Source organism: Sesamum indicum, linkage group LG8 (assembly GCF_026168435.1).
Source record: "Sesamum indicum cultivar Baizhima isolate 11 linkage group LG8, ASM2616843v1, whole genome shotgun sequence".
NCBI classification, from domain to species: domain Eukaryota; kingdom Viridiplantae; phylum Streptophyta; class Magnoliopsida; order Lamiales; family Pedaliaceae; genus Sesamum; species Sesamum indicum.
This window is the reverse complement of record NC_142664.1, coordinates 31,615,179-31,636,141: the sequence shown is the minus strand read 5'-3', so window position 1 is coordinate 31,636,141 and position 20,963 is coordinate 31,615,179. Positions and strand designations below refer to the sequence as shown.

Here is a 20,963-nt window from a genome sequence, read left to right as displayed (position 1 = left end):
TGATCATTCATCTCACTTTGTATATTTAGGGTGCATCACGCAATGATTATGTTTCTCATACATTTCAGAGAGTTGCGTCATCTGAAATTGGAATGGTCCTGGTTCTCAGCTGGGCAACTATTTCTTGGGGAATTGTTGTGAACTTGTTGAACAGACTAATGATATTAGTGCTCAATGGTTCATTTTGAGTTTCCACTTCTTTGGAATTGACACAACATAAGCTATACGTCTGTCTAGTCTTGAGTGAAATATACTCAAATTGATGAAACGAGATCGTGAAGAAGAAATAGAATGTAAAATAACTGATAAAATGTTCTCTCCTTTCTCTAATGAAGATATAGTTATAACTGGAGTCCAGAGCCGTAAGGTAAGAACAACTTTTTGGTTTTTGTGCGTGTACGCGAAAATGATGGACAGATATCATATAGTTACCTTTCCCAATTTGGGCCCATATCATTCAATCCATCTGAATCTGATAAACCAATTATGGTGCTTCACGAAGAATATTATGGGCCCAAAAAGTTAGATCCGCCTGCCCGAGACTCAGTAGGTCTGTACGGAGATGCATGGGAACGCTCCATGGGAGGCTTTGCCAAGCTTGACTGTTGCAAACATATTTTGCAGACTCTCCATCAAAGATCGAGCGCGAAACGTCCCTTTCCTTTGCAGATCATGGGGCCACCCGACGCACATCTGCACTGCTGGGCTTCCATGATCGCTGAAAATTACTCTTCATTCGGGAATTCCGCTGCCGATCATGCTTTTCTGATGGATTCTTACCCTGACGGGCTCAGTTTTCCGGACCCTTTTGATGGGAGGAGAAGCGCTTGTCACCACCGCGGCGTAGCAAGCCTGGAAGAGCTGGTAGCGGCGCCATCGTCGCCTCCATTATTTCTTCCCTTTCCTCACTTCTAGCCATGGGCCTGCTAATGATGATGCCATTTTTCGCCTTATCGCCAAACGGTGAGTTTACCGTTTGCACAAAAAGAGAAGGATAAGTTTCCAAGTCAGCACATGAAGTTTTTATTATGTTTTCATGTTCCACAAACCATTTTACGTTTTTCCTTTTTCTCCTTCAATTTTGAGGCCACTAGTTGGGCATCCACTGGTAAATGATAGGATTGCTGATGATCGTCAATATAACTGAATAGATGTTGCTTTTGCTGGTTTTTTTATGACTTAATTTAATACGCAGCAGTCAGCACTTCATCTGTTTGTTTAAAGCTCGGAACTTTCTGAAACCAAATAATGTAAACTCCGCTTTTTGCGTTTCTTGCAGCTGCCCCAACTTGAAGCACCTTTTTTTCCATGGATCTCAGGATGCTTCTCAGGAAGCGATCGTGAAATCATCCGCAGCTGTTCAAAGCTTGAGCTCGTGGATTTCTCTGATTCACCATATTTCAACCCTCTGGTTTTGGGGGAATTGAGCAACTACTGTCCTAATATCAGGGGGATTAGAAGGAATGGTCATTTGGAACCATCATTTTCATATGCACTTAGTGCTGGATTTCCTAGGTTGAGGCTCCTAAATATCTCCAATTGACTGTCGTTTATAAAGATCTACTTTCAATAGTGACCACATGCAAGGAACTATGCTATCTAGACGTTGCAGGCTGCCAAATGTTGGTATGTTACATGCACATTATTAAGGTGGCTTCTGCTGGGATAGCTCAAGTTCTGTATGATTGAGCTTTTTCCATTGTTTTTCTTTCTTGATCACATTTTGATCTTGGTTTGAGAATCGGGACGTGCTGATTTTGTGGAAATAGTTTTCTTGGATAGATGGCTTCCCGTTATGTGATTGATTATACTTATTTCATGTCTAATCAGATGAAGTTGGAAATGATCAGGGTATGGAATTTATAAGATTTTCTAAATAGTTATGACCTTCTCATTGAACTAGATAATCCACTTCAACAGGTGAGGTGAACAGGCTTGGCCTGGCCTGGTCTGGCTGTTTGCAGTATACAAGCACAAATCCTAAGCTAGAAACTTCAGGACCAAATACAAACACATTTCTGAACAAATAAACCAGATATTCATGTGAAACGAATAAATGTTAGTAAGAGTCGTATCATATTTACATTTACAAAATAACAAAATATTACACTGCACCCCAGAAGCCTGCTCCAATAGCCTTCAAAAAGTGCTATGCATTTCGTTTTTCATGAAAATTTATCAGCAAAAACGAAATTTTAGCCACGAGTTGAGGCTTCGGTCCGTCTTCTCCATAACTGAAAGCATTGAGTTTAGGCCAGCAAGCAGGGCTCACTGCAGGATCTGTCTCTAGACAAGAGAGGCTGAAACTTTATGATTGTGCTAAGGATGAAACCTACAAACTGCACAAGACAACATTTTTCCTGATTAGCTATCTACAGTTCAACAGCTGAGGTAAACAATTAGTTTGTGAAGATAATCTTCTTACCCAAGCCAGCCCAACGCACAGCATACTGAAACCAGGGAAATAAAATGGAGCTCCATCGGACAAAAATAAAGCTGCGAGATGTATGTAAGAGTGAGATTTCAGTTGAAGATGCGGGTTTTGTTAAGATTGAGCCCTTGCAGCTTATTGGCATAAGAACAAGCGCTCGATCCTACAGTTTGCAACTTTTCTAATTTATATGTAGGAAAAGTTGAGGTTTACCTGAAAGAGGACTATATATAATTGGAGAAATGACATTGGCAAATGAGGTTATGCCCATGACAGATCCTTGAGCGATCCCCTGATATGGAGCATTCATGTCAATACGTTGTTGCTATAAAAATTTGAAGAGAAGCAGCAGTAGTAAGAACAAGTGAGAATGTAGTGTGTTTACCTGTTCATAGGGCCCAACTTGTTTTGAAATAATGCACCTAAGCTGTAAGTTTCAGAAACATTTTTGTCAGTATTGTGCAACTAGGGTGGTGAAAAAGTAAGCTCAAACACAGATATTATATGAAACTCACACTAGGACTTGCTAGGAAAAGGAAGATGCCCAAGAATGCAGAACCATAAGGTACCTGCAGCAGAATTGCCAAGAAAACAATCAGAACAAAGATGTAAAATTGTACCTTCAATTACTGGACATTGACATTGTCTGGAAAAGATTAAAGAGCTTTACCCAAGGTGCCCATGCAATGCTGTCAAGTAGCATCTGCACAAAACCAGAAAGACTCGTCATGTAAGCTGTACTTAAATTTATTTATGAAGAAGAGGATTTAAAAAGTGGAAATTGTTGCATACATTTAGGAATCCAGCAAAAAGACCTATGCAAAGAAGTGTCTCTTCTCCAAGAAGCGGACCAAGTGTGGGCATTAAGACCATCTGCAGAGTTCATAAACGTGGACTGGTCAATAAGTGAAACAATAAAATCTAATGAGGAAGTTAGGTCAAGTAGTGGAAAATTTTAAGTATATGTAAGTAGTAATTCATCTCATAACATACATTTGATACGGTTGCTGAAATATAGGTAATAAGCCATATATCAGCAAACTGGTCTTTCTGGAAGTGGAATCGAGCCTTTAAGTAGTACTGCAGTAAAGAAATTAAATGTGCCAACGTTAAAAGGAATTCTTTATTGCAGATTATATATAAACACAGATCAGATATACGTAGAAAAGGAGATTTAGTTTACCATTAAGAAAGCTTGGATTCCTGCCTCAGCAAGGCTATTGAAGAAAACAATAAATGATGCTAGTGATACAGTACCACTGCAAATAAGAGGGTCATTGATCAGCATGTTTCCATCACATACAACCGAATTGTAAATCAAGAAATATCAATAAATATTCCTACCTGCTCTTTAGCAAGCGAATTATATCCTTTGGCAACGGAAATTTCTTAATCAAGTCGGTCTTCTTCAACGACTCATTCCCAGTTTCACTGGTTTCAGTTGCAGGTTTCAAGATTGGCTGCTCCAAAGCATCAGCTTGGCAAGTACTAGTGTCCTTGAGAAAGATTTTCATGTAAACTGCTGCCACAACAGCTACAACTGCTGCCAGCTGATTAACCAAAACAACAAGTATATATCCATCGCATTAGCATCAGAAAACCTAAAGGATTCGATCTGCCTCTGAAGCTAAGGCACAAGAAGTTGGTTCAGGAAAATTAAGAAAAGACAAGTGTATATGCATTAGGGGAGAAGAAGGACCTGAAATATCCGAGTGGTGGGCAGTAAGCGTGCAACTAATGTACCACAAACAGTTGCTGCAGCAGTCACGCCAGACAAGAGTCCAAATGCAGAGACGCGCTTTCCCTCTGATACATTGTCGGCCTGACCAAATAATTAAACATGTTTATAATACATGCATGTGATGAGGCAATCCATAATCTGAGGAATAACTAATTATCAATATATAATAGCTCCACAAAGTTATAAAGTTCACTCTCAAGTATTCTTTCACGCACATTTTCAGCACAATAGATATTTCCGAAAACATTTGACAGCAATGAATGAAATGGAGAATTATTATGTTTAAAAGGGATGATATGAAATCTCACCAAATAACTAAGGGCGAGGCAGATGACACCCCCTTCAGTAACCATGGCTGTTAAAGTCTTCAAAACATAGTACACATAGAAGAATTCTGTTGTCCTTCTCACAGCCAATATCACTGCATGCACATATATGACAAAAACATGTCAAAAGTCGTACAACATTTGCCTGCGTATCCAAAACTAGTCAAAACTCTAAAGGTAGCTTATTTCAGGATATTGCATGCATCTCACTGACAATGATTAATTACCATCTCATCTCACTAATTAAGGTTGGTAAAAAGGGATTCAATATGAAAATCATGGTAATAATTAAGTAGACATGTCTCAATTTCGACATACCTAATGGAAAAATGGAGAGGGTCATGGGAATCGTGAGCAAGACCTTTCGGCCATATGTGTCGGACAGAAAACCGATGAGTGGCATCACAACCACTGACCCTATTCCTGCAATCTGCATCAACATATAATTCAAATTAGAATCACATAATTATGTTTTTGTACTTGAAAAGATAAATGATATACATACATCAATATGGATAGTTAATTCAATTATAATGAATAATCATAATCATTTGACAAAGTAAGATTAATTTATTATTTATTAAAAAAAACAAAAGGGATATGTATGTATAGATGGTTGGTGAATATTTATACATATGTATGTTAATTAGGTATGAATTAATAATTGAATATTAAAAGAGATAAACATGGTATGCACGACGAAAAAATAAATAAAAAAAAAAATAAGATTGGGATGCCAGCTAATGTCTTAGTCAAAATATATAATCTTAATTAGTCATAATCATATTAATAGTAATATAATTAGAGCTAAAAAGTAGGTTGAGACATATATATCCAATTCACAATATCACCATCAATTACAAATTCTACCCCACCTAACTTCACTCACAATTAAACAAAGGAAAAAGTGGTACTAAAAAGATGATATCCACTTGTAACTATTTTATTTATTTTTATTTGCAAAACTTGTGCATGTTTAACACAAGTCGGCTAAGTAGTTCCATCCCATCTCCTCAAGAACCAATCATTCACTTGTATACTTTTTTCCCATTATCCATATTTACTTTATCAAGTTAAGATTGATTGACTCAGCCGTACACACTCACTCCCACCAAATCACATAATCCAATAATTACCTTAATTAATTAGCTCATCCTTCCAACCATATAATAAACAAGGCCTACCAAGTTACAATGTATATTGGTAGTTGGTGACTTGGTACACAGACGAGAGCTAAAACAAGAGAAAGGATATGTATTTAGATATTGGACGGATTTGTTTGGATTAGGAGAAGAAAATGAGAGGATTACTCCAACCTGTTTTTAGATATTTCTATTACAAGTCTTCTTTTTTATAAGGGAAAAATGCAATTTAACCCCTGTAAATATACAAATTACTTTTTTATAAAAAATGAGTAGTAATTTATCCTCCCGTACTTTTTAAAATACAGCAATTTACTCCCTTTGTTATTTAAAATTAAGCAATTTGCCTCCTTAGATAAGGGGTAAATTGTTTTATTTTAAAAAATATAGGGGGATAAATTGTTATTATTTTTTAATAAAAGATAATTTTGGTCATTTTCAATATCACATTAAACTCTGTTTTATAATCACTGAATTAATTAATTAAGAAGGTAATTAAAGTTAAAATGAAAATGAGTAGTGAAGAAACAGAGATGATGATTGGGAATGGAGTGATGATGATGAGTTTCATGTATATTATGTTCCTAAAGGTGGAAGCACCGGCGGCAGAGCTGGTGGTGTTGCTGCTTATAATATATAACTTTCTAACAAAATACAGCTAAATAAACGTGCATATATATCTCCCTTCATCGATGGATGTTTATACACACATGGACGTACATTTATATGTATGGATAGATGAAATAACAGTAAATGAGAGATGGATATATATATAGGTAGATTACCGCTTGCTGGAAGCCGGAGAGGTAAATGGCGAGGGAGCATTCATCTTTGCCGGGGCAGACGGCCTCCATGGTGACGTCAGCAATGGTGGGATTGACGACCAAGGAGGCAAAGTAGGAGAGGAAGACGGTCACAAAAAGGTGAATCAAATTCTTCCAGTTCTCCATTCTTGTGATGGATGGATCTCCCTTTGGAATGAGATATTTAACAGTAATAATGTGTTTGTGTGAATGAAGAAATGAAAGAAGAGTAGTAGGGGCGGGCGTCGTGCCTATATATATATATAACCTACTCTTTGTTCATTCATTAAAAAGACAAGGGGCAAGTGATGATGATTGGAATTATTATTATATATGAAAAATGAATGAAGAAGCGGGTTGTGGTTGTGGTTGCGGTTGTGGTATTTTTTCATTTTTCTGGGGTTGGTGAGCTGAAATAGTTGAAGCCCTATTTGTGTTTCTTATACATACAACAAGTGTGATTTTAATTCATTATAGCTGGACTATACATTGGGATTATAAGGTGGGTTGGTGTGACCAAATTGTGTTCTGCTGTCATTCTGTATGAAGATGATCATCATCATCACATTACTCTTTGACTTGCTAACTTTTACTACATTCCTCCCATCCATTCACAAACTTAACCTACCTACTTATTGCATTATGTAGATTTTCATTTTGACTAAATCAAAGTAGAATTATATATATTAGTGATCAAGATTATGAATTAAATGCATTAATTAAACAAAAGTGGTGATGACGATGATGATGATGATGATTGACGTGGTTATTAGAGTAGAGCCGGCTAACCCCCCCACTCCCACTATCAAAACCAAACCTCCACTTTTTCTTTATTTTCTTTTACCCAGTTTGAAATGAAAAAAATTAGTGATTGTGGCTGTGCCTGTGCCTGTGTCGATGTCTACACAATCCAAAATATTAATAATTACATTTACTTATATTCTTCAACTCTATATTTGAAAGAGTGAGACATCGCCCAAAAAAGAATGGGTTGTGAGTTGAATTCTTCACTTTTTCTCGTAAACAAAAGTTGGAAGCATTCTTGGTCGTATGTGGGATGCTCAAGTGCAAGTGGGCACAACACGTACGGATAAAAGTTGGTGGAGGGTCATTTTGTCAATTACTTAATCTTTCTGTTTGAATATCGTTATCATGAAATGTATATATATATTTATATGTATGAAGAAACTTATGTTTTAATTAAAATTTGAACTCATGTAAATCAATATAGATGCGGATACATTTTTTTAAGGGAGAAGAACATCAACTTTGCAATATTATTAGTATGTGTTTATATTAATTGTAGGATAAGAAGATTATTGCTTTCTTTTTGATATAGCATTTTTTTCCAAGAGAAATTTCATCAAAATAAATAATAATACGTCGCGCCACAACTTACCAATTACATTGTTGACACATAGCATCCATGAGATTATTTCAAATAATTCAAAAGTTAGGTAAAAGAATAATGATCTCACGAAAAATACTAAATTTAAGGTCAAGCCCCTATTTAAAAGGAATTAAGGAGCATATCATTGTAAAATAAACTCTATAATAATCATAAAGAAAAGAGAGGAAGGAATCTTGACAAATTCAAAGACAAAGGCAGTTCACTGCCCACTTAGTATTATTTGGTTCATTCTGGATTTTGATTTTTGAGACACAGTTACTTTGTGAATGAAACAACAAATTCAACACAGCACTGATATTGACCTGCCAACCTGTAAAGTTAGGAACCCTTTGAATTCTACAAACAGTTCGTCTACTCAAGGAATTCTTCATTTCATTATAAATATCTAGCGCGTGCCACGTCGCCCCAACTTTGACATTTACAACACACTCTGTTCATTAGTAGAATTCTTCAACTAAGATAGCCATTGTTCGCTATATTTTTGTATTCCATCAAAATTGAATTAATTGTATCAAAGTATATTTTTGATAGATTTTGGGGTTTGGAGTTTGGAATTGGGCTACCTCCCCAGCCCAACAATTCTAGAGTCGCATCACGTGGTATACTTATCATAATGACATCTTCAATAAGCCTACTTCATAACAATGAGGCAGCTGAACACCATTTTATACAAAACGGATCTAGGCCTCCACCACGCTGTCCCCGTTGCTGGATTTGTTTCTTGATAACAGGGGAATCATTATGCTCAGAAAGAAGCCTGCCAGCTGCAAAAAGTTGTCCACAATCACTAACTAGCATGGTGCAATAGTAGCAGAGACAGCAATTTGGGCAGGAAAATATAATCCCAGCATAGTTTTTGTGCTATGCAGATTGAACCAGCAACGATGATAGAGGGCATTGAGTACAAGATGATTCTTACCCAGGCAAGTCCTACGCATAGGATGCTGAAACCCTGGAAATGAAACGGTGCGTCCTCCGACAAAAATAGAGCTGGAAGAAACACAGGTTTAAGTTGTACGTTTAAGATACCGTTTGCTACCTGTTTCTATGTAAAAGAGTGGAATTTTACGACACCTGAAAGCGGACTATAGATCAATGGAGAGATGACATTAGCAAATGCAGTCATTCCCAGAATGCATCCTTGTGCAAGACCCTATTAAACGCAAGAAAAACATATTATTAGTGCAGCATAAAATGGGGTAAAGCTTTTAGCTAGCAACAAACATTTGTACAACTCTGTGCTGCATCTCACAACAATGTCTGTATAGCCAACTATCTCCCCACGGACATGAAGTGCAAACAATTACCTGTTCGTTGGGCCCAACTTGTTTTGATACAATGCTTCTTAGCTGTACATTTTAGAACAAAGCTAGACATGTCAGAAAAATGTAACCTAGTAGTCCAGAAGAAGATGAGTTTATGTTGAAAGTTTTTAACTCACATTTGGGCTTGACAGGAAAAGAAAAACACCCATAGAAGCAGAGGCATAGGGTACCTACAGATAGAATGAATAGCAAGCAGTAAAATAGTATTCATTCTATACATGCAGTTAAATATGGGGGGAATCGATTTCTTGCAAGACAACATCATTAGTGAGTTTCAAGGGTAAGAGGCTAACTTTAAACGGCAAACGGAGCAGGATAACATTATGAGATCACAGAAAGATTAATGAAATATCATACCCAGGGGGCCCATGCTATGCTGTCAAAAAACATCTGCACCAAACCAGATAACCAATATATATTAGAGTAACCAGTAGATCACCATATTCCTACCAGACCAGAAATAAATATACAAAGCAAATATTTGATCTATGCAAATTACATACATTCAAGAATCCGGCAAAAAGTCCTAAAGACAACAAGGTCTCCTCCCCTATAATGGGACCCAATGTAGGCATGAGGAGCATCTGTAAAGTCGTTAATTTAGTAGGGACGACAAAATTGTCAAACGTTGACATTAAATAAAGGCTGGAACAAATGAAATCAAGAATTGAATATATAGACTTTATAATTAGTATATATTAGCAATAAGCCAATAGAAGATACATTTGATATAGTTGCTCCAATGTAGGCAATGAGCAGCACATCTGCAAACTGGTCCTTTTTGAACTGGAATCGTGCTTTTAGGAAATACTGCAGAAGATAAATTTATTATCACTATGAACAAACGCTTTGCTGCACATGGCAAACTTGTTCACCGAACACACACAAATAACATGTATAAAGAAAGAGACCACACCAGTAAGCAAGACTGAAGTCCAGCCTCTGCAAGGCTATTGAAGAAAGTAACACATGCTGCTAATGAAAATGTAATGCTGCAAAAAAAAATTACAAGGGGTAATTACTGTCTGTTGGTCCAAGAAGAAAAAAATGAAGAATTTCCATACAATTTTAAGCATGATGAAAATGAACAACGTGCTGTGTAGATAATTTAAGAGCTTTGTCTGTCATACCAAGAAACTGATGGGATATTAGATTCTATATGTTGTGCTACAATGATAATCTAACACTTCTGTTTTATGAACGAAATTGTTGGAGAATAGTCGTATTGTATGATAAAATACAGTTTGAATGATACAGACTGATGAGCACCATCCATGTTGCAGGTCAGCATTCAAGACATGTCGCAATAGCAGTTAGTTAACCATGAAATAGTTCGTAAATACACAGGAAACCATCTTCACAAGGATCACATGGTGATGAAAAAGTGAATCAATATGATCAGATGAGGTTCTAATGCCAAAGGTTTACAAGTCATCTATAAAGTTAATGCAGGTTCTTCACTCCTAGAAGCTCGACAATCTGATCATAGAGAATACTACCAACAACAGAAATAGTCACATCTAACAGGTAGTATCTTCTACCGGAGAAGTGGTTTATTGATACAAGTATTGATAAACAAATTTTGCATATGCAGCAAGTTACTTTATACTTAAAAGAATATCCTTGGTTCAGCATAAGGAGGAACATCAAAAAATTAACAGTATCTTAACTATAAAAAGTAAAGGGCAAAAAATTTTCCTACCTACTCTTTAGCAAACGATATATATCCCGAGGAGATGGGATTTTCCTAATGACCTCTATCTTCTTTGATGCTTTACAACTGTCCTCATCACCTTCTGTTACCTTCAAGATAGGCTGCTCCAAAACATCATCTCCGCGAGTTGTTTCCTTTAGAAAAACTCCCATGTAGATTGCTGCAACCATAGATAAAATTGCTGCAACCTGAATGGATCAAATCACTATCTCAAAACTAGATAGTACCCTAAAAGATAATTACTTGTCTCCGCGGCAGCAGGGGGGGGGGGAGGAATGATGAAGGAAGAAGGACCTGAAATATCTGAGCCGTGGACAGTAGGCGGGCAGCTAATGTACCACCAACATATGCAGCAGATGTCACACCAGACAGGACCCCAAATGCAGAGATACGCTTCCCCTCTGATACATTGTCTGCCTATGAACATACCCATCATGTTTAAATTTGGCAATCAATTATTTACTGCCTTACAAGGAACAAACTTCTCGACTGTCGTTCACAACTTGAGTCCGACTACAGCACCTTAAGTTGTGAAGCTATATATAAAGCTGAACACTAATAGACCAGATAAATGCATTAAGAAGATTTGTTTGAATACTTTGACATATTCTTTATGTTAAATCTGTCAAAGAAGAGAATTATAAGGGACTGAAGTTTCGATTACCAAATACGCAAGAGCAAGGCACGCAACACCACCTTGAGTAACCATGGCAGTAAAAGTCTTGATTGCATAGTAGGCATAGAAGAAGGTTAATGTCCTCTTCCAAGCCAATACCACTGCATGTACATGACCAAATTAGTGTGAAAAAATCAATATAGGATATGGATGAAACTAAATACTACTCCCTCCACCCCAATGCTTCCATTCTTAACTCGATGGAATTTTAGATCAGAGTTGAGAAAGACAATACAAAGACAAGTATGAGTAGATAATGTTCTTTAGATATTGAAAACCAAATAAAAGATATTATCCAACAATTTATACACCAACATCAGAGGCAAGTAAATGCTTCAAATAAAACATGCTATCAGTATTCCAGCTTTAAAATTCAATTAACCAGTAAAATTTGCAAAAACTATCTTTTCAGTCCAATTACTACCTCATCTAAAATCGTTTCATACTACAGATGTGTGGCAGTGCTTCAATACTTGTCTGACACACTCATGCAGGCTGTAGTACGTGAATTATTTTTTCATAAAGAAGTGGCAGTGAGAGTTGAGAGAAGACCTTATGCTGGCCTTACTCTGTTGCCATGTAGAATAAACCATCTCATGTATAAACTCAAATTGTCAGACAAAAGAGGCAGTAGTACTCTGACATAGAATGATATCCAGATTTAAATTTAAGTAAACTAGTTGGATTACAACTTATAGCATCTTGCAATAGTTCAATCACGGTCCGCAGACACAATAACTGGTCTTGAAATTTTCACATTGATTGATAGCACCGGCCCTGTCAAAGCCTTAATGGGATACTTTAAGCAAATAAAACCGAGCATATGCATACCTAACGGAATAATGGAAAGAAGCAGCGGGATTGCCATCATATTTTTCCGACCATAAGCATCAGATAGATTTCCAATCAGTGGCATCATGATCACAGAACCTATTCCCGCAATCTGCATTTAATAAAAATGATATCTGAAAATAGTAGATCACTTGTGAGCACTGGACCCATCCTTACGTTCAATTGAACTCAATATGCTTATTCAATATTGATCGATAGCATAATTTCAGTGCTTGCGTCTGACATGAACCAATTGTTCTCCGTTAGACATGAAAAGATACACGTTGGAGCAATATTCTTGTATTTCCTTGATCATTTTTCGATCTGAAACATAATGAGTGACATTTCTGGAAAATAGAAAATAAATCATTTTAGGAAAGAGAGCATTATGGCTGCACAATACATAGCAGAGAGCGGGGCACTCAATCTTGAAACTGGACTGAAGGAGGTCTTTGTATAGTTAAAAGAAAAACTCAAGAGATACCATCTAGAGACCTATGAACTGATGTGAACCAAGGGGCCAAGCTACAGTAAATTGAATTGATAATGTTGAGAAAAAGTTAATGAAACAAGCAAATCAAGCTTGAATGAAGCGAACACTTTTCTAACATCAAAGTAGTGGGATTCCATAGAGAAGTAAAATTAGAGGAAGTGAAAAGAAGGTAGGTAAAAGCAGGAGAGAGAAGGTATATGCATATTAGTTGTATACCGCCTGTTGGAAACCGGTGAGGTAAATGGCGGGAGAGCATTCATCTTTGCCGGGACAGACAGCAGACAAGGTGACGTCGGGAATGGCGGGACTCACCATCAACTCGGAGAAGTTTGAGAGAAACACAGTGACAAACAGGTGGGTGAGACGGCCCCGGTTCTCCATTTTCCGATGAGTGGGTGTGGGTGTGGGGGCGCCTCTCTTCTGCCTTCACAGACACACACACACACTCAGAGTCTCTCAGTCTACTCCCGAGCTTCCATTTAGCAAGCAGTTATTAAACTTTAATTAAAATTTGGAACAACTAATTAATGTAATAATAGTTTGTATAGTTTAGTTTTGTGTAAACACACTCCTCATCAAACATCAATCATTCAATCCAATCCAATATTATTGAGTTGGGATCAAACCATTTTAACATTACAAATTCTTTTGTTAATATCTATTTGTTTTTAAATTAAAATTATAATAATCAGTTTTAGCTACATTCCTGAGATATGGCACGTGCTCCCACCTAACCCCCACAACCTCCAACTCCCAACTCCTTGTTTCAATGGATCTACGCACGTTTCCATTTTGTCTTTTGCTACCCTTATATTATCTATCCATATTTATTTTTATTATTATTCATCAGACATATGTTGTTATCTTCTCATATTATTCATTTGTCAATTAATCATCATTTTTTGTTTGTTGATTCCTATGTCCTATCCTACTACTTTAAATTATACTATTCATTTGGATTGAAAACGTTAATTTTGCTAAGATGAGGTTACTCGAGCCTCAATGTGTAACCCATTGCATCATGTTCATGAGAAAAAAAAAATTTGTTAAACTAACTGGGATGTCTCAATTAAGATTTTACAATGTTTAAGTCAGTTCAAGATTGAGATTGTAGAAACCGATCAGAATATCAAATGCAATATAAATTGATGAAACCTGTCTTAGCATAAATACAGTTGAATAGATGTATTTATTTATAAACCCACATGTTTGTACTTGGTCCATGTTGTAGCATTTCAAGTTATGAAATTTTAGGAGATGTACAGCTCAAAATCCTGAAAAAGTAGGCTAATTTTAAAATTTTTAAGTCATTTTATACATGTAGAAGGGTCATTAAGATTTTTTATTTTTTTTTCCCAATAGGTATGATATACCCCAATCACATTCTGATTTTCTAATCATATTATTTTTTAAATAATAATTACATTGGCAATTTATAGTTATAGTGCACAAAAATAGATCTAAAAGCTTACTATCCAAAAACAATTGATTTAATATTTTATTTTGTATATTTAAAAGATGCATACATTGGTAGAATGCGTGACATATTATTAGACCACATATTATTATTAAAAATAGAAGATATTTATGGAGCCCATTGCCCAATACAATAATTTGTGATTCTGAGCGTAAGGCTTCCGAATACATAAAAAGGCCCAATTGTGTGTGTATAAAAATTTGAAATCTGATTATGAATAATGGGCTCAAGTTTGGCAGATAGTATGGTGAATTGTTGTGGGGGGTGGCTTACTGATGATATTGTGGCTGCATCACAACTACAACATGGATCACATGGATCACCATCTTTGACCGATGTTGCAAGTCTGTTAGAGCATTAGATTTCGCATTGACAATAATAAAAATAATATAGTTAATGGTTTTGAACAATTTGTGATGTCTTTTTCATTAAATGCACAACAACATATGTTATAATTATTTTATTTCTTGAATTGGATATCTGAATCATATACCTCAAACTCCTACTTTATTAATAACCAAAATGAATATCTGAATCATATACCTCAAACTTCTACTTTATTAATAACCAAGAGATTTTAATTTTATTAATATACCTCAAACTATTCCCACCTTCTCCAACATACTCATACACAAACTATATTTAAATAATTCACACAAATACAACTCAAAACTAAAACCAAAACCAAATAATCACAGGAATATTATTAAGTAGTTTATAACAGTTGGTTGCTACTAAATTCCATAAAAAAAAATGCAGCTAGATAGATAGGTATGGAGAAGAAAGGCAATTCCAAATAGGAAGGATGGATGGATGGATGAAAGCAGAGCGTATGCGACGCCGTTTCTCCAGAGTCCACAAGACGACAAAGATTTAAAACCAAGATTAGGATAGGAAGCAGGCCTGTTTGTATTTAATTCAAAAATATCACGCTCCATTAATATTAATCAGACAAACCACTACCACACATTATTATTCATTTTTTAAATTTAATTACACCGCCATCCCATCCCATCTAAATTATAACCTTATTTATCAGAATTTCCAACTCACACGGATGTAACCTTATGTGGGGGAATTTTGTGCTGCTTATGGCTTATTACGCCTTTCACTTTTTATGCATCTTAATCTTAATTTCATCACAATTACTTTATTATGTTATCATAATCATTTTTAATGCTATATACCTCTACCTTCATCTGCTATTCATTGCGAGTTGCTTCAGCTTCAGCATATAAATACCCCCCGCTGACGTGTCAAAATCTCATTGACACAACTAGCCCCAGGCCCACAACCCCAATCCCACACCAAATCACAATCCCACCACTTCCCTCTCCACCATAAAGCTTTCACTCTCCCTTCACTTCCCACTTTGCAGACTCCTCCTCCTCCTTTTTCTCTTTCCCTTTTCTTCTCTCTTTTTCTATCCATGGATTCTCTCACTCTCTTTTGTACCGCCTCTCTCTTAGTCGGCGGCTTGTACTGGTTCGTCTGCATTCTCGGCTCGGCCGAGCAGAAGGGCAAGCCCGCCGTCCACCTCTCTGGCGGCTCAATTGCCAAGGAAAAGGTTCAGGACAAGTACAAACAGTATTGGTCCTTTTTCCGCCGCCCCAAAGAAATCGAAACCGCGGATAAAGTGCCGGCGTTTGTGGATACCTTCTACAATCTCGTAACTGATATTTATGAATGGGGTTGGGGGCAGTCCTTCCACTTTTCGCCCTCGATTCCTGGAAAATCACACCGGGATGCCACGCGCGTCCACGAAGAGATGGCCGTGGATCTCTTGAATATCAAGCCTGGAGCCCGAATTCTCGACGCAGGCTGCGGGGTCGGGGGCCCGATGCGAGCAATTGCGGCTCATTCCGGGGCTAATGTAGTCGGTATCACCATTAACGAGTACCAGGTGAACCGGGCCCGGATGCATAACAAGAAGGCCGGGCTTGACAAACAGTGTGAGGTGGTGTGCGGCAACTTCCTTCAGATGCCGTTCGACGACAACAGCTTCGACGGAGCTTACTCGATTGAAGCCACATGCCATGCGCCGAAACTCGAAGAAGTGTACAGCGAGATCTACAGGGTTCTGAAGCCCGGATCCTTGTACGTATCCTATGAGTGGGTGACCACGGAATTGTACCGTGGGGATGACCCGGAGCACGTGGAGATCATCCAGGGTATTGAGAGGGGAGACGCGTTGCCGGGGCTACGGAGCTACAAGGATATAGCCGAGGTGGCTAAAAAAGTTGGGTTCGAAGTAGTCAAGGAGAAAGACTTGGCGAAACCCCCGGCTAACCCGTGGTGGACCCGGCTGAAGATGGGTCGGATTGCGTACTGGAGGAACCACATTTTGGTGACGGTGCTGGCGTGGTTGGGGATTGCGCCAAAGGGTGTGGTGGACGTGCACGAGATGCTCTTCGTGACCGCCGATCACCTGACTAGAGGAGGCGAGACGGGGATTTTCACTCCGATGCATATGATTCTCTGCAGAAAGCCAGAGAGTAAGTCCGCTTCCAGTTCTGATTAGGGGATAATATTGTAATGTAATTGGATGGAGATGGATGGATGGAGGTCGATTTCGTGCTGGTGGCTCTTTTTTGTTATCTATTTATGCTTTTCATTTTTGTTGCTTATTGGATTTAACTTAACAGTTTTTATGGTTTCTTAGAGTATTTTGGCTTGGGTTTAGAAAATTGTCTGAGATTCCTGCGTTGTTTTCTCTAATTTGTTGTGGATGTTGGAGGCTTGGAGCAGATTAGACAGCCTTAATTGTGTCTTGTGTAAGAGGAAAATTCTAAGAAATCTAACTATATATGTCGTTCCTCTAACACTTAATGGGAGAGAATTTCTGAAATTTTGTCTTGTCGAATTGTATTCTTAAGTCTTTTACCCACTGGCGTCGTCCCCAATTTTTTGAGAAATGGAGATGGTTCAGAACGAGGTATGGAAATGTAGTTTAATGCCAGCAGCAGCTGCTCTGGCTGAGTAGTAAATCAGAATGTCCGTCCTTGTTTATTTTTTTATTCTCTGGGTATTTTGTCCTATTGCTTACCACTTAACATGTGTTTGGTAGTATGTTTACGTTGTTCTTGTTGTTTAATGTTAGTTGGGCAGTGATTTGAGGTGTGAATAATGGATTGGTGGTAGTTCACGTAAGTAGTGTGAATTTCTGGAAATTGTCTTGTAATGATACGCTTGTTGAGTGGACATAGCACGTGATGTGGTTAGCTGTATATAGTATCTTGCGAGTACATGCTGAGTCATGTGAGGTCCATTTCCGTGGTCCTTTACCCGTTGGAGGTCTAAAACAGCCTTCAGATACATGTGGGGGGGAACCCTAAACTTTTCTGTATGATAACGGGGTGATATTTTGGCATCAATCTTTTACTTGTAATTTCTGGCAACTTCTATGTGTTGTTTCCAATAATCTTATGCAGCACAACGCTGAATCGGTAATTAAAAATACCAGTTGTAATATTATTGAATATGTGAAGGGTTTGGGAAAATAATTTGGAAATTTAATTTGTTTATTGGGCAATGTGATGAATGTTTCACACTGTTTTTTAATAAGTTAGAGAATTATGAAGATATGTTTAGTATTATTTTTTAGAAACATAAAAAGTTATTGGGTATGTCAAATTGTATATTGATAATAATTGAAAAAAATTGGAGCAGAATAAAGATATTTGATATTATTGTTATATGGAGAAAAAAGGTATTATAGCAACTGATTATATTTTGAGAGTAGGTGTTTGTTAGTTTATATATATAAATAATATATGAAGAGAGGGTATGATAGTGGGAGTTTTGAGAAAATTAATGTTAGTTGGTTTTAGAGTTTAGAGGGATGGGAATGTAGTTTTGTTTTGGATGGATAATTAGCGTAAGGTAGAGCGTGAAAAAGGGGAGGCGGAGGAGCAAGCCGCCTAGGCCTAGCCTCTTGTTTAATTATCTTGGGTAGCTGCTGCTGCCTGGGAGTGGGTGGAAATATCTTGATTAATTTTTTGTCAAGAGATTCGGTGACATGTGCGGTACTTGTGGGTGGGTGGTTCATTAATTTACTTTTTGAGCAGATCTCTATGTTGCAAAGTTGCAGCAGATCCACCTGATTCTTGTGACTTTTCTTACCGCCTTCATCTCTTCAATATTTATTTATTTACCTTTCTTGGCAGTATTGGATGCGCTTCTTTTCTAGTATTTATCATATAGCCTATCACTTCTCTATATCCTTCTTTTCTTTTTCTTTTTAATTAAGGATGGGAAAGTCCCAGTGAATGTTTGAATCCACCTGACATCACCGGCCATCCTCAACCAGAAGCATCACTAATCAAAACCAGATCTGCACCCCACCCATAACCCCAAAAGAAGAATTCATAATGTAAAGAAAATGAACTTAAAAGGACAAATAAATGAAATAAACCGGGGAGTCGGGGACTTTATGTACGCAGCTTATATACTCAGACAAGAGACGCCATGATACTCAAAATTGGTGCAAAAACACCCGCTATAAATAAGAAAATATTCCTGCGTTAATAATGTAACCACCCTTTGAGGCAATTGTTTAAAATGTGGAGGAGGGATTTGGATTTGGATTTGGATTTTGGATCTGATCAGATCTGGGGCCTTGAATTCAGAGCGGAAAGGGTTTATAGGTTAAAGCTTGTGGAAAGATGAGGAGACAGAGGTCTCGTGGGAAGTGCATGAACTGTCATGAACCTGGTTTGTTTGTCTCTAATCTCATGTGCTCTTGGGCTTTGCTCTCTCTTCAGATCTTTTTGAGTGTGGTCACCACTCGCTCATTAAATATCAAACCTTCTGGTAAAGGGCCTATATATATATAAGCACTTGTAATAATTTTAATTTACTCATTATTTTGGATCTCCAACTCCCCCTTCGACTTCCCACCACATAGCTCACGAGATGGATATTAAGAGAACGACTTTGCCATTATTTTTCACCTTCGTTACGAGAGGGGCTGAGTGGGAGGCCGGCAGGGGGATTAAGTGAAATCAATTCCCAAAAATATATTGTACAAACATACAAAGACTAGACAAATTATAATAGCATCTTATAAAGTAGGCTTGGCTCGCCTATATCTAAATTAATAATTTTACAAGTTAAATATATTTGAGATATGAATGACAGTATAATTTTAAAAGAAATAACTAATTATATGTCAAATATATCAAACTTAGTATGTAATTCAATTCAACCAAACTTGATTTGCCGAATTAGATTTCGTAATTCAGATCTATTGTATCAACTATCTTAATTGACATATACATGATACATGTATAAATGATGTCATATATTTTATTTAAAAAAATATTTTATACATATGATATGTGTATATTCAATGACATAAAAGACAACATGGTTTAGAGTAGAAAATCCTATATGAGATAGTGTTGGTGAGAAAACTATAGCTAAACACCTTTGTGCATCGATAAAGATATGGTGACACAAATACGATATGACATGGATACGGAGACATGAAAAATTGAAAAGAAATTAAAACACGAGATATTGACACAATTACAATATATCTTTTTATTATATATATTCTCAATTTCTCAAAGAATTAAAATATGTAAAATAAAAAATATTAAGATAAAATATAAAATAAGCATGCCTTAAATCTAAGGTTATGTTTGTTTTTGTGTTTTGGCCCATCTCTAAGATGGGCCAAAACACAAAATCAAGTTTGTATTTGTAACTTGCACACCTCCATTAGGTGTGCAAGTTGAATTTTAAACTTTTTATTATTTTTTTTTTATTATTTTCTCTCTCTACTTCTTTTCACTCTTCTTTCATCTGACGCCGCCTTCTCTCCTTCTTTTCTCTTCTTTTTTTATTATTATTTTCTCTCTCCTTCTTTTCTCTTCTTTTTTTTTATATTATTTTCTCTCTCCTTCTTTTCTCTTCTTTTTTTTATATTATTTTCTCTCTCCTTCTTTTCTCTCTTCTTATTGTCTTGCACCTCTTAATATTCACATAATTAATTTTATTAATATGCGATTAGTAAAAAAAATAAATTTTATAATTGATACAATCTGTTCATGCATTTTAGTTAAAAATAATATGTTCAATTTAAGTCATATAAATATATATAAATTTTATGCAAGATTATTTATTTATATTTAATATGCTATAAATATTTATTTTCTGTTTGTTCTTAAATGTGATACAATTAATATAATCAAAATATAATTCATTAGTTGTAACGTATTTGTATAAAAAAAATTAAATGCACGGACATATCATAAAATTCATTCTTATCTTTTAACTAAACTTTATTTATATGTAAATAAATCTAATAAATTTTGCTTTTTTTTTAATGTGGTTAGATGTTATCGTTTTTATTTTTAATTACTAGTACTATGCTTTTTATGAATCTTTACATAAAGGCATTAGCAATTAGTAATATAGGTGCAGTACTGTAACAGTTACGTACACTACTAACAATATATCAGTACTGTATACCTAATTCATATTTTTATTACTTCAATTACGTATTAAAATTTATCTATTCACACATAAAATTCTAATGAATGTATTTTCAACCTGTTATATAATGCATTTAACGCTTGATTACAAAT

The 20,963-nt window shown here is 36.3% G+C and overlaps 3 protein-coding genes and 1 pseudogene across 5 annotated transcripts; 2 read left to right on the top strand and 2 right to left on the bottom strand.

Moving 5' to 3' along the window:
• The first annotated feature begins 102 nt into the window (after nucleotides 1–102).
• LOC110012385 (F-box protein FBW2-like) lies at nucleotides 103–1,781 on the top strand (annotated as a pseudogene). Its single transcript, XR_002287511.2, has 2 exons — nucleotides 103–963; nucleotides 1,280–1,781. The product of XR_002287511.2 is annotated as an F-box protein FBW2-like (transcript).
• Nucleotides 1,782–2,015: 234 nt separating this feature from the next.
• LOC105169817 (uncharacterized) lies at nucleotides 2,016–6,859 on the bottom strand. 2 transcript variants are annotated; one of them, XM_011090345.3, is made up of 14 exons: nucleotides 6,426–6,859; nucleotides 4,817–4,928; nucleotides 4,481–4,593; nucleotides 4,131–4,253; nucleotides 3,776–3,981; nucleotides 3,615–3,690; nucleotides 3,425–3,511; nucleotides 3,224–3,304; nucleotides 3,102–3,134; nucleotides 2,947–3,000; nucleotides 2,817–2,858; nucleotides 2,645–2,723; nucleotides 2,426–2,496; nucleotides 2,016–2,339 (listed from the first exon to the last, which is right to left on the bottom strand). In XM_011090345.3, the coding sequence occupies exons 1-14, from the start codon at nucleotides 6,588–6,590 to the stop codon at nucleotides 2,250–2,252; spliced, it is 1,332 nt and encodes a 443-aa protein (XP_011088647.1). In that variant the 5' UTR covers nucleotides 6,591–6,859; the 3' UTR covers nucleotides 2,016–2,249. The 2 variants fall into 2 exon arrangements, with proteins under 2 accessions (XP_011088647.1, XP_088740054.1); XM_088883928.1 differs by lacking the exon at nucleotides 6,426–6,859 and adding an exon at nucleotides 5,004–5,128.
• Nucleotides 6,860–8,204: 1,345 nt separating this feature from the next.
• On the bottom strand, nucleotides 8,205–13,480 carry LOC105169816 (uncharacterized). The gene is made up of 14 exons (XM_011090344.3): nucleotides 13,110–13,480; nucleotides 12,401–12,512; nucleotides 11,558–11,670; nucleotides 11,188–11,310; nucleotides 10,882–11,081; nucleotides 10,096–10,171; nucleotides 9,903–9,989; nucleotides 9,683–9,763; nucleotides 9,537–9,569; nucleotides 9,296–9,349; nucleotides 9,162–9,203; nucleotides 8,929–9,007; nucleotides 8,774–8,844; nucleotides 8,205–8,618 (listed from the first exon to the last, which is right to left on the bottom strand). The coding sequence occupies exons 1-14, from the start codon at nucleotides 13,272–13,274 to the stop codon at nucleotides 8,535–8,537; spliced, it is 1,320 nt and encodes a 439-aa protein (XP_011088646.1). The 5' UTR covers nucleotides 13,275–13,480; the 3' UTR covers nucleotides 8,205–8,534.
• A 2,241-nt stretch (nucleotides 13,481–15,721) lies between these two features.
• On the top strand, nucleotides 15,722–17,218 carry LOC105169815 (24-methylenesterol C-methyltransferase 2). The gene has a single exon (XM_011090343.3). It carries the CDS (start codon nucleotides 15,800–15,802, stop codon nucleotides 16,889–16,891), a length of 1,092 nt encoding a protein of 363 aa, XP_011088645.1. The 5' UTR covers nucleotides 15,722–15,799; the 3' UTR covers nucleotides 16,892–17,218.
• The last annotated feature ends 3,745 nt before the right edge of the window (nucleotides 17,219–20,963 follow it).

What these genes read in the sequence shown, in the direction of transcription:
- LOC105169817 (XM_011090345.3), bottom strand. Translation starts at nt 6,590, where the DNA reads ATGGAGAACTGGAAGAATTTGATTCACCTTTTTGTGACCGTCTTCCTC. An exon ending in GCCTCGCCCTTAGTTATTTG is followed by an intron (nt 4,254 to 4,480) that starts GTGAGATTTCAT and finishes TTATTTGGTCAG; the next exon opens with GCCGACAATGTATCAGAGGG. An exon ending in TTTCAGCAACCGTATCAAAT is followed by an intron (nt 3,305 to 3,424) that starts GTATGTTATGAG and finishes TGAACTCTGCAG; the next exon opens with ATGGTCTTAATGCCCACACT.
- LOC105169816 (XM_011090344.3), bottom strand. Translation starts at nt 13,274, where the DNA reads ATGGAGAACCGGGGCCGTCTCACCCACCTGTTTGTCACTGTGTTTCTC. An exon ending in TCTTTCCATTATTCCGTTAG is followed by an intron (nt 11,671 to 12,400) that starts GTATGCATATGC and finishes ATGTACATGCAG; the next exon opens with TGGTATTGGCTTGGAAGAGG. An exon ending in GCATAGCATGGGCCCCCTGG is followed by an intron (nt 9,350 to 9,536) that starts GTATGATATTTC and finishes TTCTATCTGTAG; the next exon opens with GTACCCTATGCCTCTGCTTC.
- LOC105169815 (XM_011090343.3), top strand. Translation starts at nt 15,800, where the DNA reads ATGGATTCTCTCACTCTCTTTTGTACCGCCTCTCTCTTAGTCGGCGGC.